Below are 16,918 nucleotides of genomic sequence, written 5' to 3'. Positions count from 1 at the left end.
AGGAATGCCAACGGGGCCTTCTCTTCCCTGGTCACCCTGTGGTCCAGCTTCACCCTGGGAAGAAACAAGCTGGTGAGTACAAAGGTCAGGCTCCAAGCTCCTCAGGGAGCAGCTGTCCAGGGGAGCCAGAGGTAAGGCAGTCAGTGAGTGAGGGTGCTGGGTATGGGGGGCTCAGAACCAAGAGGAGTACCCACTCTTCCCTCTTCCAGCCTGGCCATATTTTGACTAGGATGATGGCCCCAAGCATGGCCATTGAATGACTGGCCATTTTCAAGTGGCCATGATGAGAAGGCAGCAGCTCCTCCTGTGGCCCTGGAGCCTGTTTTTGCATGCGCTTCCTTTTTTATCGATGAGGTTCATAATGGGGCAAGTCCACGCACCCTGGTTCTTAGGCTTCAGAAGCCCAGAGCTGCAGCATCTGCTGTGTGGTTCTCACAGCCCAGACAGCCCAACCAACCACCCTTGCTGGTCCACACACTTCAAATTTTAAAGTGAAGAACTTTCCCAATGAGGAACCCTAGCTCTGTCCGCGAAAGCGCGTATGGGGTTGTTGGGAGAGCCGCAGGCATTTAGAGGAGCCTGAGTACACGATGGCCAGGACACCAGTCCAGTAAGCTGCGTCACACAGGCCACCCTGCAGCTCAAGGGAGCCTGTGTGGAAGGGACAGGTGGACAACGAGAGGGACAGGCAGGACATGGGCAGGGACAGGGAGGCAAGAGGAAGAAGCAGAAGCAGGAAGGGATGGGCAATCAGGAAAGGTTAATGAGAAACAGAAAGGGAGGGGTGGGAAAGGGAACGGGAACAGGAAGAGCAGAGGAAGGAAGAAGCGCAGGGGAACGGGAGGGCCAGGTGGGAAAGGGGAAGGGACAGGTAGGTAGGAAAGGCCAAAGGGCCGGGGACACAGGAAGGACAGAGGAAAATGGGAAGGGCAGGTGGGAAATGGGAAGGGAAGGGGGGAAAAGGAGGCTTCTGTGGAAACTGCTGTCCATGCAGGGCACAGTCCGAGGGGTCGTAAAGGACACCAGACAGTTCTGGCTGGTGCCTCCCCCATATAGGGCAGGTCCTCAGTGAGGAGAGGGGAGACAGAGTTCATTCCCTCCCTCTGCATTGACCTTTGCTCCTCTCACCTGGCCCAGGGCCACCTCCCTCAGGCTCTCAGCCCCCCTGGCTTGACTGGGGACCCAGGCAACCTAGAGGGTCTTGGGAAAACAGGAGGTGAGGGAAGGGGTCAGTCAAAGTCCAGGACTAAGGGACACTACGTGTGTGTCCTGTGATTCTGATGGCCTGGGCCTTGGCCTAGAGTCTGCCCACTCCTACCTGGGAAGAGGACTCACCGGGTCTCCTCTTGGGCCCCGCACGCCAGGGGTTCCCCGCTGTCCTTGCTCTCCAGACCCGCCCTGAATGGAGAGGGTGGAGAGGTCAAGCTACTGCCCGCTGGGATTCACGCCCCATGGTGAAAAGGGGGACCATCCTGACCCCCGCAGGACACCCAGGACTGGAGTCTCCTTGTTCCTCAGGTCCCACTTGCTCCAGGGACCTCAGGAAGACCCCAAGCGTGGCTGAAAGACACCCTCAGGAGGCACAGTTTGGCTTTCTTCCACCTCTTGGAACTGCGGGTGAGGCACCTACATGGCTCAGGGAAGAGCCCAGGTCTGTCAGAGTCACCAGGACCAGCTTGGGTCAGATCAGCATCTGGGCACATGGGGAGGGCACCACTGCCCCACTCACCCTTTCTCCGGGGGCACCGTCCGGCCCTGCGTTCCCCTGGGATGAAGAAGAACACAGGTATGAGTTTGTGTACAGACCTGCAGACCTGCACTCAGCTCAGGAGGGGCAGAGACCTGTGGGGCTCACCTCATCGCCAGCTTCTCCCTTCTCTCCTGGGGGTCCAGGCTCTCCAGGTTCACCCTGAGGGACAGGGGTAGAATCGTCTGTCCATGTCCTTGACCCTGCACAGGGCCTGGGCCCCTGCTCTGCCCCCAGGGGCTGTGTGCATCCTCACCTCATCTCCAGGGGGGCCTGTGTTCCCTGGCCTCCCAGCCTCTCCATTGGCTCCAGGTTCTCCCTGAGGAAGATTAGAAGGTCACAGAGGCTCCCTCCAGAACAGGAGCCCCATGCCACCGTCCCTGACCAGCACCATGTGAGCCTCCAAGCTGCCTCAATCCATCTGCAGCCTAGCACACAACTGCCTTGACATTTCCACCTGGTGACCCTGGATCTAGCCAGATGCCACTCAACCCGAGCGATGACTGCCCATTCCCATCAGTGAGGCTTGGTTTTGCAGGATGAGATGGTGGCTGGAATCCAGGGCTTTGCAGCTCATCATGAACTTAAAGTTGAGATTTGAAACCTTTGCTGATTCCGGAAAATCCTCCTTGGACCACACTTGGGGTGCAATTGGAACTCCACCTTTCCTGCACTTCCTATGTCCGTAAGAACCCCCCAAGACACCAGCTACAGAAAACTCAGCTTTAAATCAGACTTGTGAACCATCACTCCTGCGCATGCGACTACCACTCCCGCCCCCAGCACCGCTGTTTATTCTCGTGTTTTGATTTCCACATGAGCACAGAGACCGGGATGGCCATGCACACTGCCCTTTGTCATTGGGCCTTCCATGCTGCCCTTTCCCTGCCCACCACATGGCTATCAACCTCCTCACCGAGGGTGACTAGTTAAGGACCACGGTCTCACCTTCTCTCCTTTCAGTCCGAAGGCGCCAGGATCTCCTTTAGGGCCAGGGGGTCCTTGAATGCCCTGGAGAGGAGATGGAGGAGACCATCGGAGATGGCAGAGGCAACCACGAGCCTTGCACAGCGGCCCTCAGATGGCAGCTGAACAGCTTGTACATGGGCAGCGGTGGAGACTTAGGGTGTTACAGGCAGGACTTGGGCTGAGTTACTGTCCTGAAAACTCAGTCTTAAGATAGCAGTGAGAAGAGTGACTCACATCAGCTCCAGGTGAGCCCTTGCAGCCAGGCAGGCCTGGGTACCCTGCTTCTCCCTGGAAGGAGGAAGAAAGGACATGGTCAGGATAGTCAGGCAGGCCACCGAAGCCGTCAGCTGTCAGATCTTTGGGTCCTGGCTCACCCATGGCCTCCCAGGGTGAGCCCTGGCAGATGCTCTGAGCCTAACTGGGTGGCTTGGGACCCACTGGGACTGGAGTTTGGCAGGAAATACCCACAGAAAATGTCTCCTGACTTCACACTGCCCAGAGTTGCCTGCTTTGCCCTTCCACCCACAAAAATCTCCCCTTCTCCCCCCTTGTTCCAGCCCCCAGCCCTCCTGCCCTCTGGGTACCTTCATGCCGTCTACACCGTCGATGCCACGCTTGCCCTTCTCGCCCTGCGAGATGCGAAGACAAAAGAATGCCCCAGGCCCAGGTCAGACAGTGCGGCCGAGGCAGAACTCCCTCACCCCTGACGGCACACACTCACCTTGTAACCCTTGGGTCCTCTGGAGCCCTATGGAGACAGAAAGGGGGGGTGAGGGGTGCCCTTGCCTGGGCCCAGCAGCAGTCCTCACCCTCTTAGCTCTGCTGTGTAGACCAGGGCGAGGAGTCAGGGTGGCAAAGCCTGGCTGAGGCCCACAGCAGCCTGTCAGCCCAATGGCAGGGCTCCCTGAGTGACTGCAGAGTTGCAGGAACCGGGACAGGAGCAGGGAACAGGCCTGGTTTGTGCCATGTCTCCATGACCTCTGGTAGGACCCCTAGCCCTGCTGACCTCAGGGCAAGTGAATTCCGAGGTTGGCTTCACTCACCTTCTCTCCGCGGCTCCCTTTTTCTCCCTACACTCCGCACAGATGGGAAGAGAAGATATGGTTACTGCCAAGCAGGAGGCACCGCCCAGGGAACCCAGGAAAAGAAGAGGGAGACATACCTTCATCCCCTGGTACCCCATTGGCCCAAGGTCCCCAGGTCTTCCCTGGAACAGAAGAGGGGACAGTTAGATGCTCTGGAGGGCAGACTCCTGGCCCAGCCTCCCAGCCCCAGGCATCCCTATAGCCAGGCACTCACAGGGTCTCCGGCTTCCCCCTTCTCTCCTGGGAGCCCCGGCTTTCCTCGTTCTCCCTGAAACATCAACAGACAATGTTAGAGGATTGTTCCTGCTTTTTTTCCAAAAGCGGTGAAGGGAGCCCTGATTTGAAGTTCATTTCAGCTCCGTTCCCCACCACTCGTGGTCTGTCTCAGGGTCTGGGAGTGCCAGGCACCCTCTGCTGGGCACAAGCCTCAGAGCTGCTCCAGCAGCAGGCCCAGGCCAGCAGAGTAGGCCCAACCCAGGAGTCTCAGTGCTGCTGCTCCACTCCTGGATGCATGTGACTTGAGGGCCATGGCTGATGGAGCTGATGAGAGCTGATGGAAAGCAGGAATCCAGACATTGGTGAGCCATCATCCACATTGTGAGTATTGGCAACCAATTTTAATTTTCAAAGTCATCCTGTGTGACATACCTGGCCTGGGATCCCTCATGCCCTGCCCCCACCAGAAGGCCTTCCCCAGGAGTAGGGCAAGAAGGTGAGATGCTCACTTCTCAAAGGACCGAGGAGAGGCCCTGGGGCCAGTCCATGCCCACCGCCCTGCATGGACCCAGAGCATCTGCTCAGCAAGGGGTCCTTAGTATCGCCAGGTCTGGCCCAGTGCAGGGCACACGTGGTGCTCAGGCTCAGGTCCCATTGGAGACCCCAACACCTTGGGGTCTGGCACATGAGTGTGCCTACTCACCTCATAGCCAGGGTCACCCGGGGGCCCTGGAGGTCCTCTGGCAGGCTGCAAGACACAGGGGATGCAGGGGCTGTCAGCTCAGCCCCCAGACAGGGGCCATGGGACAGGGAAGCGGACAGGAACAGGGCAGTGGGCACTCACCTGGCACTCGAAGGAACAGCACTGTCAGGGGAATGGAAGAGAATGGAAGACAGGTCAGAGAGCTGGCGGTGTGCCCAGGACACTCCAGGGACACACCCTGGACCCACCCTGGACACATGTGCACACACTGAGATTTGCCACAGACACTGGACCATGCTGGGACAGGCAGCGATGCAGAGCTTGGAGGGTGGGAGGGCCTGGGCAGGGGCAGGGGGAGGGGCAGGGGATGGTGGATGGTGAGGGATGCTTACCACTTGTTCCACATTATTTTTCTGGAAAATGAAATGGAAGTGGAATTACTTTCTGTCTAGGACCTCTGGCCTCCCCACACAGCATGGCGGCCCTGGGAGGAGCTCACGATCATGTCAATGATGGTGTCGATGGTCTGGCTGATGGTCTCCTCCGCGTCGAGGCTCTGCCCCCAGTCGGCTGCTGTGAAGTTGCGGCGGTAAGTGTGGTCCGAGGCGATGATGCTCAGACGCTGCTCCTGGGGGGTATCATGAGATAGGATGAGCCCGGACTGCTCTCGCATCTCCTTCTGGGCACCCTGGTGACCCCCATACAGGACCAAAGGACTGGGGTTGGGGGGGGTCCTCAGTGGAAGGGGTTGCCAAGTCCACAAACAAAGGCCACCTAGAGGGAGAGCTGGAAACTGACGCTCCACCTGCCCTGAGGGGTGGAGATGGCCAGTCCCCTTTGCAGGAGTCCCGGCTCTGTGCTCGGGGCTGTTCTGGGATGTGGGGGCGTGGGGAGCTCTTACCAGGTGGTCTGGCGTGATAGCCACAGAGAAGACCTTGATGCCCAGGTGCTTGGCCTCGTTCACTGCGTCCTCCAGGCCCCCACATGGCTCCTTGTAGCCCTCCAGGGGGTGCCCGTCGGTGACCACAATCAGGTACTTGTTCTCCTTCAGGTGGGAGCCCCTAGCAAGCAGATGGTGTGAGGCCTTGGAGCCGTGGAGCGAGAGCCCGGACTAGAGGGAGGGGCTGAACCCAAGGGAGCACACAGCCCAGCTGTGGCAGGTGCTTTCTGTTGCCACATCCTGAGAGCAGTCTTTCCAAAGGGGATCACATCTCTCTAAATATGACTTTAGATAATGTGCACATGTGACCCACGTGTGACAACCCCAAAGGCCCTGAGGATGCCGACATGGAAGGCGTTGTTCAACTGAGCTTCTTGGCCCTTTTCACCAAGTAGCTGATTAAACTGAGGGCACCATGGGCTTTCGCAGGATGTGGGTGATAAGGCAATAACAGGGTGACGTGCAAGGCAAGCCCCCCTGAAATGCAGAGTGGGCATGCTCCCCAGGAACAGGACCAGCACAGCGGGCAAGGGTACAGCTGCAGGGCTGTCTGAGGTGCCCTGGGGGCTGAGAGCACCCCTTGAATAAATGCTTGGGTCCAGGACACTGGAGAATGACCCTGTGTGGCTCTGAGCCCCACCCCAGAGCTGAGAGGTGAGGCCACGGCTCCTTCCTCGTCAGCTTTGCTGCAAGATGGACCCAACAAGTGGAGCCTTGGGAAGGTGCTGGGCCCTCCTCACACAGGCAGGACGTGCTCCTCCAAGACCACCAGCAGAAGGAAAGGTGGCTCCTGGTGCTGCCTTACTGGGCAGCCTCTGCCAGGGCTGGGAGACACTGGGTGGTGGAAGGGCCACCTCATGCCCACCCACCTGGCCTTTGGTGCACTCGTTGCTGGGGGCCACCTTGGGAGGGAGCACAGGAGTGGGGAGGCCTGGTTCTCCTGCAGACTTGGCCTCTAGCCTGGGCCATTGCAGGGAGAGAATGGGGCCGTCTAAGAAGAAACTCCTCAGTCTACACAGACCATTTGAAAAGTAAAATGAAATAGTCATTTATTTTTATTTTAATTTTGCTGAGATTTAGTGTGAATGAAATAAGCACTGCTTCTCTGCAATAAAACTATATTTTGGGACCAGCAGATGGCATAATGGTTACGTCACTGGACTCTCTTATAGTTAATTGTGCTTCGAGTTCTGGACCTGGTGATTTAAAATTCATGCTGGGTGCATATGTGTGTACCCAAAATCCCAAAAGGAAAATGGAGGAGAAGGGATTGTGGTGAGACCATCCCAAATGGAGGTTGATTTCCGGCTTTCTGTCTCTCTGGCAAGTGCATGCACCCTGTAGCAAAAATCTCTCAGGACCAGCAGTTAGCGTAATGGCTATGTCGCTGAATTCCCATGTAGTCGACTGCAGTTCGAGTCCCAGACCTGGCGGCTTAAACTCATTACCGAGCATGTGTGCGTGCGTGCCCAAGATCCCGAGAGGAGAATGGAGGAGAAGGGATTGTGGTATGGCCATCCCCCCTGGGGGGTGATTTCTCGCTTTCTGTCTCTCTGTCTTTCTGGCGAGTGCACGCTTTTTTTAACCTCTCAAAAAAAAAAAAAAAAACCTCTCAACAACAACAAAAAGGGACCAGCAGATGGCATAATGGTTACATTGCTGGATGACCACTTAGTTGAGAGCAATTCAAGTTTTGGACCCAGCGGCTTAAAACAACTGCAGGGCATGTGTGTGCGTGTGTGTGCCCAAGATCCCAAGAGATTGAAGGAGAAGAGATTGTGGCACGGCCATCTCCCCACGGAGGTGATTTCTCACTTTCTCTCTCTCTGTCTCTTCGGTGTGTGCCCACATTCTATAGTAAAAATCTCTTAAAAACAACAACAAAAAAAATCCTAACTTTTTTTTTCTCGGTGTCTTTGTGTCTTTCTATCTCTCTGTCTCTCTTGCTCTCTGTAGATCTGTTCCTATGTCTCTGTCTTTCTGTGTTTCTCTTTTTTAAAATTAATTATTGTTATTATTATTTTTTTGTGTGCTAGAAGGCACATGTGCTCGCCAGAGAGAGAGAGACGGGGGTGGTAGTGAAAGTACCCTCCACCCCCTGCCATGGGGAATGGTCACACTGCAGTATTTCTCCGGCTCTCCCTCCTTTTGCGATTCTGGGCATAGAGCCCATCACTTAGAGTGTTTTTCAAGGCACTGGGTCTGGAACTCGAACTGCAGTTGGCCATGTGGGATCCAGCCGCCATAAACACTCGAACTGCAGTTGGCCATGTGGAATCCAGCCGCCATAACCACCACCCTACAGAGTTGGCCCCTTTCTTTCTTTCTTGGTTTCTCTCTGTCTCTCTCTGTGCGTGTCTTGTCCTGACTTCTATCTTTGTCTCTGTCTCTGGCTGCAGGAGTCCTGTTTGGCCAAAGTGTGAGGTGTAACTGGGAGGGATTGGCAGCTCTCTGGGTCCTCTTGGCCCTGAGCAGTGGGAGGGATGGAGGTGGGAGTGGTCTCTGGGAGCGCTGTCAGGCTGGGCGTGGTCACCAGCATGGACAGCCCACGACGTGCAAGGGCACTGGGTGGGTTTATAGCCACACAGCAGGCTAGGGAGGTCTGCGGCAGGGCCTGTGGGGAGACCTTGAGACGGGACTGTGCTCGGCTGTGGTCGCTCACCCGATGAGCAGCTCCTCCAGCCCCTTCTTGATGGCGCAGTCCGTGTAGGTGCCCTTGCCAAAGTACTTGACTGCGTCTATGCTGCTCTTGAGGTCATCGCGGCCGCTGGGCATGCGCGTGAGGCCGCGGATGATCTCCACCTCATCGCTGTAGTGCAGGGCGCCCGCGTTCCACACCAGGTTGCGGTCACAGCGGTAGTACCTGCGGCAGGGGTGGGGTGGAGTGAGTGGGGTCTCACACGCCCGCACAGCTTGGGACGTGTGTTCCCCGCTGTGCCATAGGACAGGAGGCCCCCCACAGATGGACAGACTGCCAGCCTCAGCGCCCGGAGAGGAGGGCCCCACAGTGGATTCCCTGTGGCCAGAGGTGGTAGTGGCTGCCTGCAGGCTAGTGGGGAGTGACCAGCAAGGCCAGCCTCAGCCAGACGTGCCCTGGGTCTCTTGCGGCCTCACAAGAGCAACTGTGGGGGGACAGACCAGGGCAGTTGGCAGTGTGTGTGTGGGGGGGCAGGAAAGAGGGCGTTCTTGATGGGCCTGGGGCCTCGCCTCTGTTTTTGGTGCTCCTGGGCCTGGGGGGCTCCCAGGGTTTGCTTGACTGCCCCACCTGTCCAGCCAGCAGATGGGGTGACCACTGCAGTATGCCAATAGCACAGGGGGGAAACTGAGGCCCAGGAAGCCTGAGCACAGGGGTTGATGGCAGGCCATGTGGTTGCTGTAGTACCTCTGTCCAGCTACAGTCCTCACACACCAGGCTGTCCCTGCTAAGTTTGGGTTCCTGGTCCCTAAGCTCCTACATGGGGTGCTCCAGGGGTGGGAGGATCCACTCTGGCCCCATAGACCTTTTTGGTGGGCAGGCAGGAGGCTTGGGTCTCAGTCCAGGCCACAGTGGGGAGGAGGCTGTGCTGGCTGAGCCTGGGAGGCCCCACCTCTGATCCCCATAGCTGTGGGCCTGCCCAGGAGTGGGTTCTTTGTGACCCTCATGGTCCTGCCCTTGGCCATGCCCATGGCCCACTCCCCTTGTGCCACACCCAAATCCAGATCCAAGCCTGATCCAGGATCACAGAGGCTCTGATCACCCACATGGGTGGTGGGAGGAGTGGAGTGGGTGGGTGGAGAGATCCAGTTAGTTAGTGAATGGCCCCTCCAGGCCCTGGGAGAACTACAGCCTGAGGCTAGCACCCAGACCCCCTTAGTTTACTCAAGGGAGCTGCGGGTCTGTTTGGGGTTCTGAGACCTCTACATCTTGGTGCTCACCCTCCCAGTTAACCAGGTGCTGCTCAGAGATTCCATCTCCATCCCAGTCTTAATCTGGGCAATGAGCCATGGGGACGAGGGGGTGCTGGGTGCCCAGGGCACATGAGAAGACTCAGAGGGGAGGCTGAGGCCAGACTCCACCTGCCCCTCCCCCACAGGCACACAGAAACACAAGAGGGAAGCAGGGCCAGGCCAGTGCCTTACCTGTCCCTCAGGTTGTTGATGAAGCGCTTGGTGAATTCCTTGACCTTGTCCACTAGGGCCCCATAGGGCTGCAGCCTCAGGGCTACGCTCTCCGAGGTGTCCAGCACAAAGAACAGGTCCACGGGGCAGTCTGAACCCAAGACAGGGTCAGAAGGCCTGGAGCTGAGCATGGAGGGCCCCGTCTACCCCTCCTGCCCAGTGCTGGGCCCACAGGGCTCCCTCACCCGGAGAGGCAAGAAGGCAGCAGTGGCAGTCCTGACCTCCAACAATGGGGGTTAAAAGTGGGAGGGGTCCCCAAATGTGTCCGGGAGTGACTGCTTCCTGGGGCAGAAGGGCTCCCACAAACACCCTCTAAAGGGCAGGGATCCCCGGGATGAGCTGTTTCCTTGTTAAGTTCTCAAGTGGCTTTCACACACCAGCTGAGTCTTATAGTCAGGTATGGGAGGACAGGGAATGCACCCTGAGACAGGGAACGTGCCCTGAGACAGGACAGGGAGTACGCTCCATCCTGCTGCCCTGCTAGGACCTGATGGACCAAGGAGGAACAGTCCTCGGCTTGCAATGGCCTCCACGGAGACTGAAAACTCAAGCAGATAATGAGGGCCAGCTCCACTCCTCCAGGAGCCTCTCCCGAGTTGCCCGGCCTGACACCCTCCACCCAGAAAGGGACACTCAAGGTGGCTCAAGCCCAGAGGCCTTTCTGGAGACAGTCAGATACTTCTGCTGCCCAGAACAGGGAATTCCTTGCAAGGCCCCCCTCTGAAGCTCTCACCTCAAAGGAGGGGACAGTCCAGCTCCGGGCCATCAGAGCCCACGGCTCCCAGGAGCAGGGGGCAGGCATCCAGCCAGGCCAAAGCCCACTTACCTTGAAAGGCCATGACCCTTGAGGCCGCAGGGTCGTCCTGTGCCCAGGCCCAGCAGGCCTGCAGCAGCAGGGGCAGCAGCGTGTGGGCTAACCTCATGTTGCTGGTCTGCCTGTCACCATTAACGAGGGCCGGTCAGGGTGGGTGAAGGCTGGAGAGAGGAGAGATTTCTTCTGCTCTGTCCGGAATTACAACCCAGGCTGGGAGGAGGGAGCGGAGGGGCGGGCAAGCGGGAGGGGAGGAGCTGGCCTGCAGGGCGGGCGCAGCCCCTGAGTCACAGCTCGCCTATTTGGGGGCTTCGCCCTCCAGACCAGCTGTAGAACAGTTGCTCTGCTCTTCAGCTGGTTTGAGCCCAAGCTCGCCACTCAGCTAAAGAATTCTACTTTCTCACCAGGTTGTAGAGACATTTATTTGCTCATGGTGAATGCAGTTCTCGGGTTAAGTAGACCAAAACTGTAGTTGGGTTTAAATAAAATGTCTGAAAAAGAATGTGCAACTGAAAGCCCATTTATGGCTGTTTTTAATTGAAACATCTTTCTGTGGAACTGATCGGCCGAGTTTGCCCCGTTGCCCGCCAACGTTTTCTGCAAATGCCCACACCAGTTGTGGAATGTTTCAGATTCATTGCTTTTATGGATTTCCGAGTTGTTTTTCGTGTAAATATTTCTTTACAGTTTGGTGAAATACATATTTGCAGCAAATATTTCAAATTTTACTAGGAGAAAATAAAGTCATCCACGCGTCGGTGTATGGGTATGTGTGTGTGTGTGTGTGAGTGTGAGTGAGGGTTAACCCCTGTTAGCTCCACGGGTACCAGACCCACTCCTGCCCCAAGGAAGGATCCCAAAGACCTCTGGAGCTGGAGCTGTTGACACTTTCTCAATACCAGACTAAATATCTTATAATTTAAAAACATACAAAAAATGTACATAAAAATCTATGACCATATTTAATAAACCTTTTGAGAAAAACTTCAAAAGTCATACTTAATTCTACTACACATTGCCCCCCCACTCCCTTCACACACCACACACACACACACACACACACACACACACACCCTACTTTTCAGAATCTGGAACCTAAGGTCTGGGCACATTCTCCTGTTTTCTCTGCAGCATGGCCACTCTCATGTTCTCACAGGTGTGAGACAGAACCAGGAATATGCTGTGTAAATGCTAAGAGCAGTGAGCTTCCTTGTAGCAGAGGCCCTGACTGCCCGTGCTGTTCCTGTCTCTTGGGAATGCTGTGTGTGTGTTGAGTCATGGAGATCGGGACTGACTTGTTATGCAGCAGGTGGTAACTGATACATCATCTATCAAGAGGAAAGAAGTGCAGGCTCCTCTGTCACCAGGGACAGATTTGCAGAGGACAAAGTGTTTTTCTTGCTCTGCAGAGGTGTTTTTGTGCAACAGTTTAACAGAGCACCAGCAACTCTTTGGGCAAGCTGGTGTCATGGTGTGACCACTCCACCGAGGATGTGATAGTGATGGCAAGGATGGCATGACACACCAACACCAATGCTCTTCAGTCTGGCAGCACCTTGAGCTCATGCCCTCATGCCCCATTTCACCCAAGTTCATGCTTCTCTATGGCAGGCTTGGGACCTCGACCCAGGAGGGTGGAAAGTTGAAGGAAGTGTTCACCAAAGGGTGGTACCCAGAGGTGCCTTCTGCCTTGTCGGGGCTTGGCACTGATGTCTCATAGCAAATGTACAAAAGTAGCAAAACATCTAGTTTCACTACCCAGGAGTAACCAGAGCTAAAGCATTTGGTTATTTCTGCTGTAAATATTCCACAGAGTTGAGAACCCCTGCTGCATACTGGTTCATGCACGTCGTCAGGGGTCTTTCCTGTGAGGACAGTGAGAGAGAGAATACTTCTACCCCCTCTTCTCCCCTAGGGACTCTATGACTCTCCTGGGGCTGTCCAGGTTGTCTCCGTCCTGGTGTTCACTGCCTCCCCAAGTCCAGGTCAGTGAAGAGTCGGCATTGTCCCAGAAGACCCCTGTGTGCGCACAGCTGCCAGGGCCAGGCTGGGTCTGAGAACAGAGCTGCCAGCTGCCTGGGAACCCTTCACAGAGGTTTGGGAATGACGGTGTCTGGTGGTGAAGGGGCCCTGTGGCCCTCTGCGTGTGTGGGGTGAATGTCCTATAGAGAAGGAGGCAGGGCAGCAAGCCCACAGCTGCCTCTGTAAGACATGGGGTTCTTTCTCAGGCACCCATAGCAGCCAATCCCTCATGGATTCTAGAGTCAATCTGGTCCCCCGCCCCTCCCATTCTGCCCGACCCTGGAACCATGGTGGGGTCAGTGTATCCAGGTGGGGAGGGGCAGGAGCAGGTGAAAGCATGGGTGGGCAGCCAGGCATCGGGGCTGGGAGGGGTGCCCGCCTGGCTCTGCCCTGGGGACAGCCTGGCAGATAGTGAGATTTCTCCCCTCCAAAAGTAAGCGCGGGAAAGAGAAATGACCCAGGACTGGTGTTGGGTTTAAAACCATGAGTAGGCGGAGGCTGGAAGGAAAAAATGTCCCAACGGAAACTGCCTCTGTCCACGCTAATAGCTCCCCAACCCTGCAGGCAGGCGGCCAGGATGGGAGGGTGGATGGGTCGGCCGCCGCTCTCCCTCCTCCTTCTGTGGAGCAGCAGCGCCCCCTTTCTGGCAGCGCAGACCTCTTCCTCTTCTAAGAACGCCTCTCCGGGCCTCCCGGACCCCACCCTCTTCTCTTTCTGAGTGCTGGGCTCATGGATGGCCTGGCCAGGTTAAAGGGAGGATGGTGCGAGCAACCAGCAGGGGAGGCGGTATGGACCCCAGCACAGAGAAGGGGCTCCCATGTCTCCAGGTGACGAGAGATGTCACAGTGAGTGAAGTGCCACAGTTCTGGGCTCAGTCCCGGGGCAGTGGGGACACCTGCCAGGTCACACGGGCTTAGAGCAGACCCACTCTGCAAATGCGTGGGGACTCCTGGGGTCTTCCCTGTCCTGTCCACGTGCTTAGTCCCTGGGTTCCTGCTTGTCCCCTGGGCTGTGTGCCCTGTGCACAGGAGGGAAGGAGCACAGCAGGGTGCGCTCACATGACACTACACGCCGCACTAAGGATCTGGGGGCTGTGCCCAGGCTGCCAACCACGCGGGCACATAGCCAGTGCCCTGGAGTCCCTATCTGGCCACGCTCTGCATTCTCTGCCCTTCACCAAGAACCCTTCACCCTGCAGTGAACCTTCTCTGCTTTAAAGTGCTAGGTTTGGGAGGGCCAGAAAAGGGCCCCAAAGGAGACCCCTTGGGAAGAAAGTCCTTACTCACTGGTTCTGGGCGTGTGGTCAGGAGTTTCCAGTTTTACCTGCATTTACAGTTGCAAACACCTGTTGGCACAAAGGGCTCCGGCCTGCGTGTATTGGGTTGATGCTAATTGTCCAGGTGAGGAGACGAAGGTGGGCTAGTTGGCCCATAGTCATGTGGTGACCCTGGAGAAAGGCTTGGGCATCTGACCCTGAACTCTGAGCAGTTATCTCCTTGCCCTCTCAGGATACCTTGGATATGGGTGGACCGTTGCCCACAGGCTCTAGAATTTGCTAGACAAGGAAGCTTGGAGGCTGCTCACAGCTAGTGTCGACAGAACCCAGAGGACGGCATCCAGGTGTCAGGACTGGCTGTGGGCGGACCTCAGGAGCCCACCTGGGCCCTGCACACGCAGGATACTGCCATATGCAGGGCCCAGATGGCACTGACCCTCCCAGACTCCTGAGCAGTCTCTGAGAGCCCCCAGGGCCCCTTCCTGCTCTGATAGTGGACAAGCCTGGAATTTGCTCTAGACTGCGAGTCTGTCCTCCACCCTCATGGCAAGACCATGGTGGGGGCGGGGGAGGGGATTTTCCATCTCAGAAGCATCTCTTACCCTGAACTCTGAGCAGTTATCTCCTTGCCCTCTCAGGATACCTTGGATATGGGTGGACCGTTGCCCACAGGCTCTAGAATTTGCTAGACAAGGAAGCTTGGAGGCTGCTCACAGCTAGTGTCGACAGAACCCAGAGGACGGCATCCAGGTGTCAGGACTGGCTGTGGGCGGACCTCAGGAGCCCACCTGGGCCCTGCACACGCAGGATACTGCCATATGCAGGGCCCAGATGGCACTGACCCTCCCAGACTCCTGAGCAGTCTCTGAGAGCCCCCAGGGCCCCTTCCTGCTCTGATAGTGGACAAGCCTGGAATTTGCTCTAGACTGCGAGTCTGTCCTCCACCCTCATGGCAAGACCATGGTGGGGGGCGGGGGAGGGGATTTTCCATCTCAGAAGCATCTCTTTCCACAAGAAGGCAACAAGCCTGCAGGGACAGCACAGAGACTGTCTGTGGCTTATGCAGGGGCAGGCACTGAGCCCAGAGGGTGCAGGGTGCAGGGCGGGGCTGCAGAGCCTGCTCTGTAGGCTGACTGGGAGTGTTTCCGGATGTCTGGCTCCCTCCTGGGGCATGGGGGAGGAAAGCCGCCCTCGAAGCCCTAGACCTGCCAGCATCTGGCCAACTCAGTCCTTTCTGACTTCTTTTCTCTGTCCAACTAGGGAGTGAGTTTTCCCAACTTAGAGTATGATTCATCAGGGAAAATAATGTTTTCCACAGCTACACACATGGTTTCCATGGCAGCATCACCATGTGGACATTAAGTTGGCCCAGCTACCAGCCAGGCACATGGCTGACCCTCGCTGGGCACAAGCCCTGAGCACTGGGCGCTGCTCTGGACTCCTTCCCAGCCCCTGACATGGATGGCGACTCTCCTTCCTGTGGCCACGTAGCCTGGCTCCTGGCGGAGTTCTGCCTGGGGCTGGGTGCAACTCATGTGCTGGGCACCTGCTCAGGGCTGTTTTGACCCCCAGCCTCAATTTGTCCACTGCAGCATTCCTGTAGCTTGAAGGAAAGAACCAAGGTTGGACCCACGTGGAGGTTCCAGAGCAGGTGGGAAGCCAGCAGGCTTGTCTGGCTCTGGGCCCTGGAAGTGCACAGGGGCCCACCTGGTCTCGGGCTACAAGGAGCTGCACCCTCAGCCACAGGGACAGACACCAGGAGAGGCCACAGAGGAAAAGCACATGTGGCCAGTGCACTGGAGAGGCACAGAGGCCAGCTCAGGGCACAGGGACGGGAGCCTAGTCTGTCCCCCGCAGGCGGGAGAGCAATGTGCAATATGTGTTCAATTTACACACAATTCACTGCCAGCACGGCATTCTTCAGACTCATTTGCAAAACATACACCAAAATATGGTGGTCTTCAATAAGTGGTCCATGAGTTGTGGCAAGCATGGGGCTGTGGCCAGTACCTGCAAAGGATGTTGCATGGGGTTGGACGGGGAGCCCCTGCTGCTCCAGGGGAGTCTCTGGGACCCTAGACTCTCACCTCATCGTGGGATTGTCTTTAGCTGTGCCTGCAGGCTTGCATGGCGCCCATTTCCCTGAAAGCCCAGAAGCCCTCGGGTGGCTGGCTCCCTCCCAGGCCACATGCTTGGGCCACATGTATTTCAGCTCTGTTACCCAAAAGTGGAGGCTTTTGTTTCCTGGTGAGACTCAGACATGGAGGCTCTGGCTGTGAGTGCTGCCAGCATTTGAAAGAGATGCCAACAAAAGGAAAAATAAAGGGTGCGTCTAGAGGACGCTGCATCTTACCCCCTCACCTGGGCAGGAGACTTGAGGCTCTCCCAGGCTGGGTGTGGCTCAGGACCCTCTAGAGTCACTGCAAGTGGCCCCACCTTGGAGGAGTCTTAGAAACTCTAAGGCCCCATGTGAGCTGGGCCTGGATTGAGGGGCCTTTGCCAGCATTAAGGGGAGCTCCTCAGAAGGGTTTGAAGACTTCTCCAGAAAGTGTCTCACTCCTTGGGGGGAGGGGGGAGGGGCTGCAAGGCTGTTGGCAAATTCCTCCGGAAATCTTGGCTCTAGACCCTCCAGCTCCTTGAGCACATCGGTTACCACTTGTGGAACCTTCCCCAGATATCACATGGCCCTGGCAGAGTGGCAGGAATGTGAGAACTAACTTCGAAGGGACTTTTTAAAAGCCAACATGCATGAGCATGGTGGGGGAGGGGGAGCTGCTGCAGAGACCAGAGGCTACGGCAGAGGGAGGGGCTTCTCAGGGGCAGGGGCAGGCCTGGAGGGCTCATCACTGGGCTTAGGACTGGCCTGGCCTGGCCTGGTCCTCTCACCTTAGTCAGCTGGTAGTTCCCAGAGTCTTTGGCAGCTCCACTCTTTGGGGGAGGGTCCCCCATTCTCCTTTGTAAGCTGTTTTTTTTTTTTTTCCCCCTGAGGTG

At 56.8% G+C, this 16,918-nt stretch overlaps 1 protein-coding gene across 1 annotated transcript in view; it reads right to left on the bottom strand.

The window, feature by feature from the left end:
- Positions 1 to 10,849, bottom strand: part of COL6A1 (collagen type VI alpha 1 chain) — a 21,942-nt gene extending 11,093 nt beyond the window's left edge. The window contains exons 1-20 of the mRNA XM_006163806.3: positions 10,645 to 10,849; positions 9,780 to 9,909; positions 8,323 to 8,523; positions 5,622 to 5,781; positions 5,220 to 5,348; positions 5,113 to 5,133; positions 4,862 to 4,882; positions 4,721 to 4,765; positions 4,016 to 4,069; positions 3,879 to 3,923; positions 3,760 to 3,786; positions 3,438 to 3,464; positions 3,301 to 3,345; positions 2,951 to 3,004; positions 2,696 to 2,758; positions 2,004 to 2,066; positions 1,856 to 1,909; positions 1,730 to 1,765; positions 1,336 to 1,398; positions 8 to 54 (exon numbers count right to left, since the gene is read on the bottom strand). Of these exons, the coding sequence (XP_006163868.1) occupies positions 8 to 54; positions 1,336 to 1,398; positions 1,730 to 1,765; positions 1,856 to 1,909; positions 2,004 to 2,066; positions 2,696 to 2,758; positions 2,951 to 3,004; positions 3,301 to 3,345; positions 3,438 to 3,464; positions 3,760 to 3,786; positions 3,879 to 3,923; positions 4,016 to 4,069; positions 4,721 to 4,765; positions 4,862 to 4,882; positions 5,113 to 5,133; positions 5,220 to 5,348; positions 5,622 to 5,781; positions 8,323 to 8,523; positions 9,780 to 9,909; positions 10,645 to 10,741 (1,382 nt within the window). The 5' untranslated portion in view covers positions 10,742 to 10,849. The remainder of the gene's footprint in view (positions 1 to 7; positions 55 to 1,335; positions 1,399 to 1,729; positions 1,766 to 1,855; positions 1,910 to 2,003; positions 2,067 to 2,695; positions 2,759 to 2,950; positions 3,005 to 3,300; positions 3,346 to 3,437; positions 3,465 to 3,759; positions 3,787 to 3,878; positions 3,924 to 4,015; positions 4,070 to 4,720; positions 4,766 to 4,861; positions 4,883 to 5,112; positions 5,134 to 5,219; positions 5,349 to 5,621; positions 5,782 to 8,322; positions 8,524 to 9,779; positions 9,910 to 10,644) is intronic.
- Positions 10,850 to 16,918: the final 6,069 nt, after the last annotated feature.

This window comes from Tupaia chinensis, unplaced genomic scaffold (genome assembly GCF_000334495.1).
Source record: "Tupaia chinensis unplaced genomic scaffold, TupChi_1.0 Scaffold143178_1, whole genome shotgun sequence".
Lineage (NCBI taxonomy): Eukaryota > Metazoa > Chordata > Mammalia > Scandentia > Tupaiidae > Tupaia > Tupaia belangeri.
The sequence above is the reverse complement of the archived record's forward strand: the minus strand, read 5'-3'. Positions and strand labels throughout refer to the sequence as shown.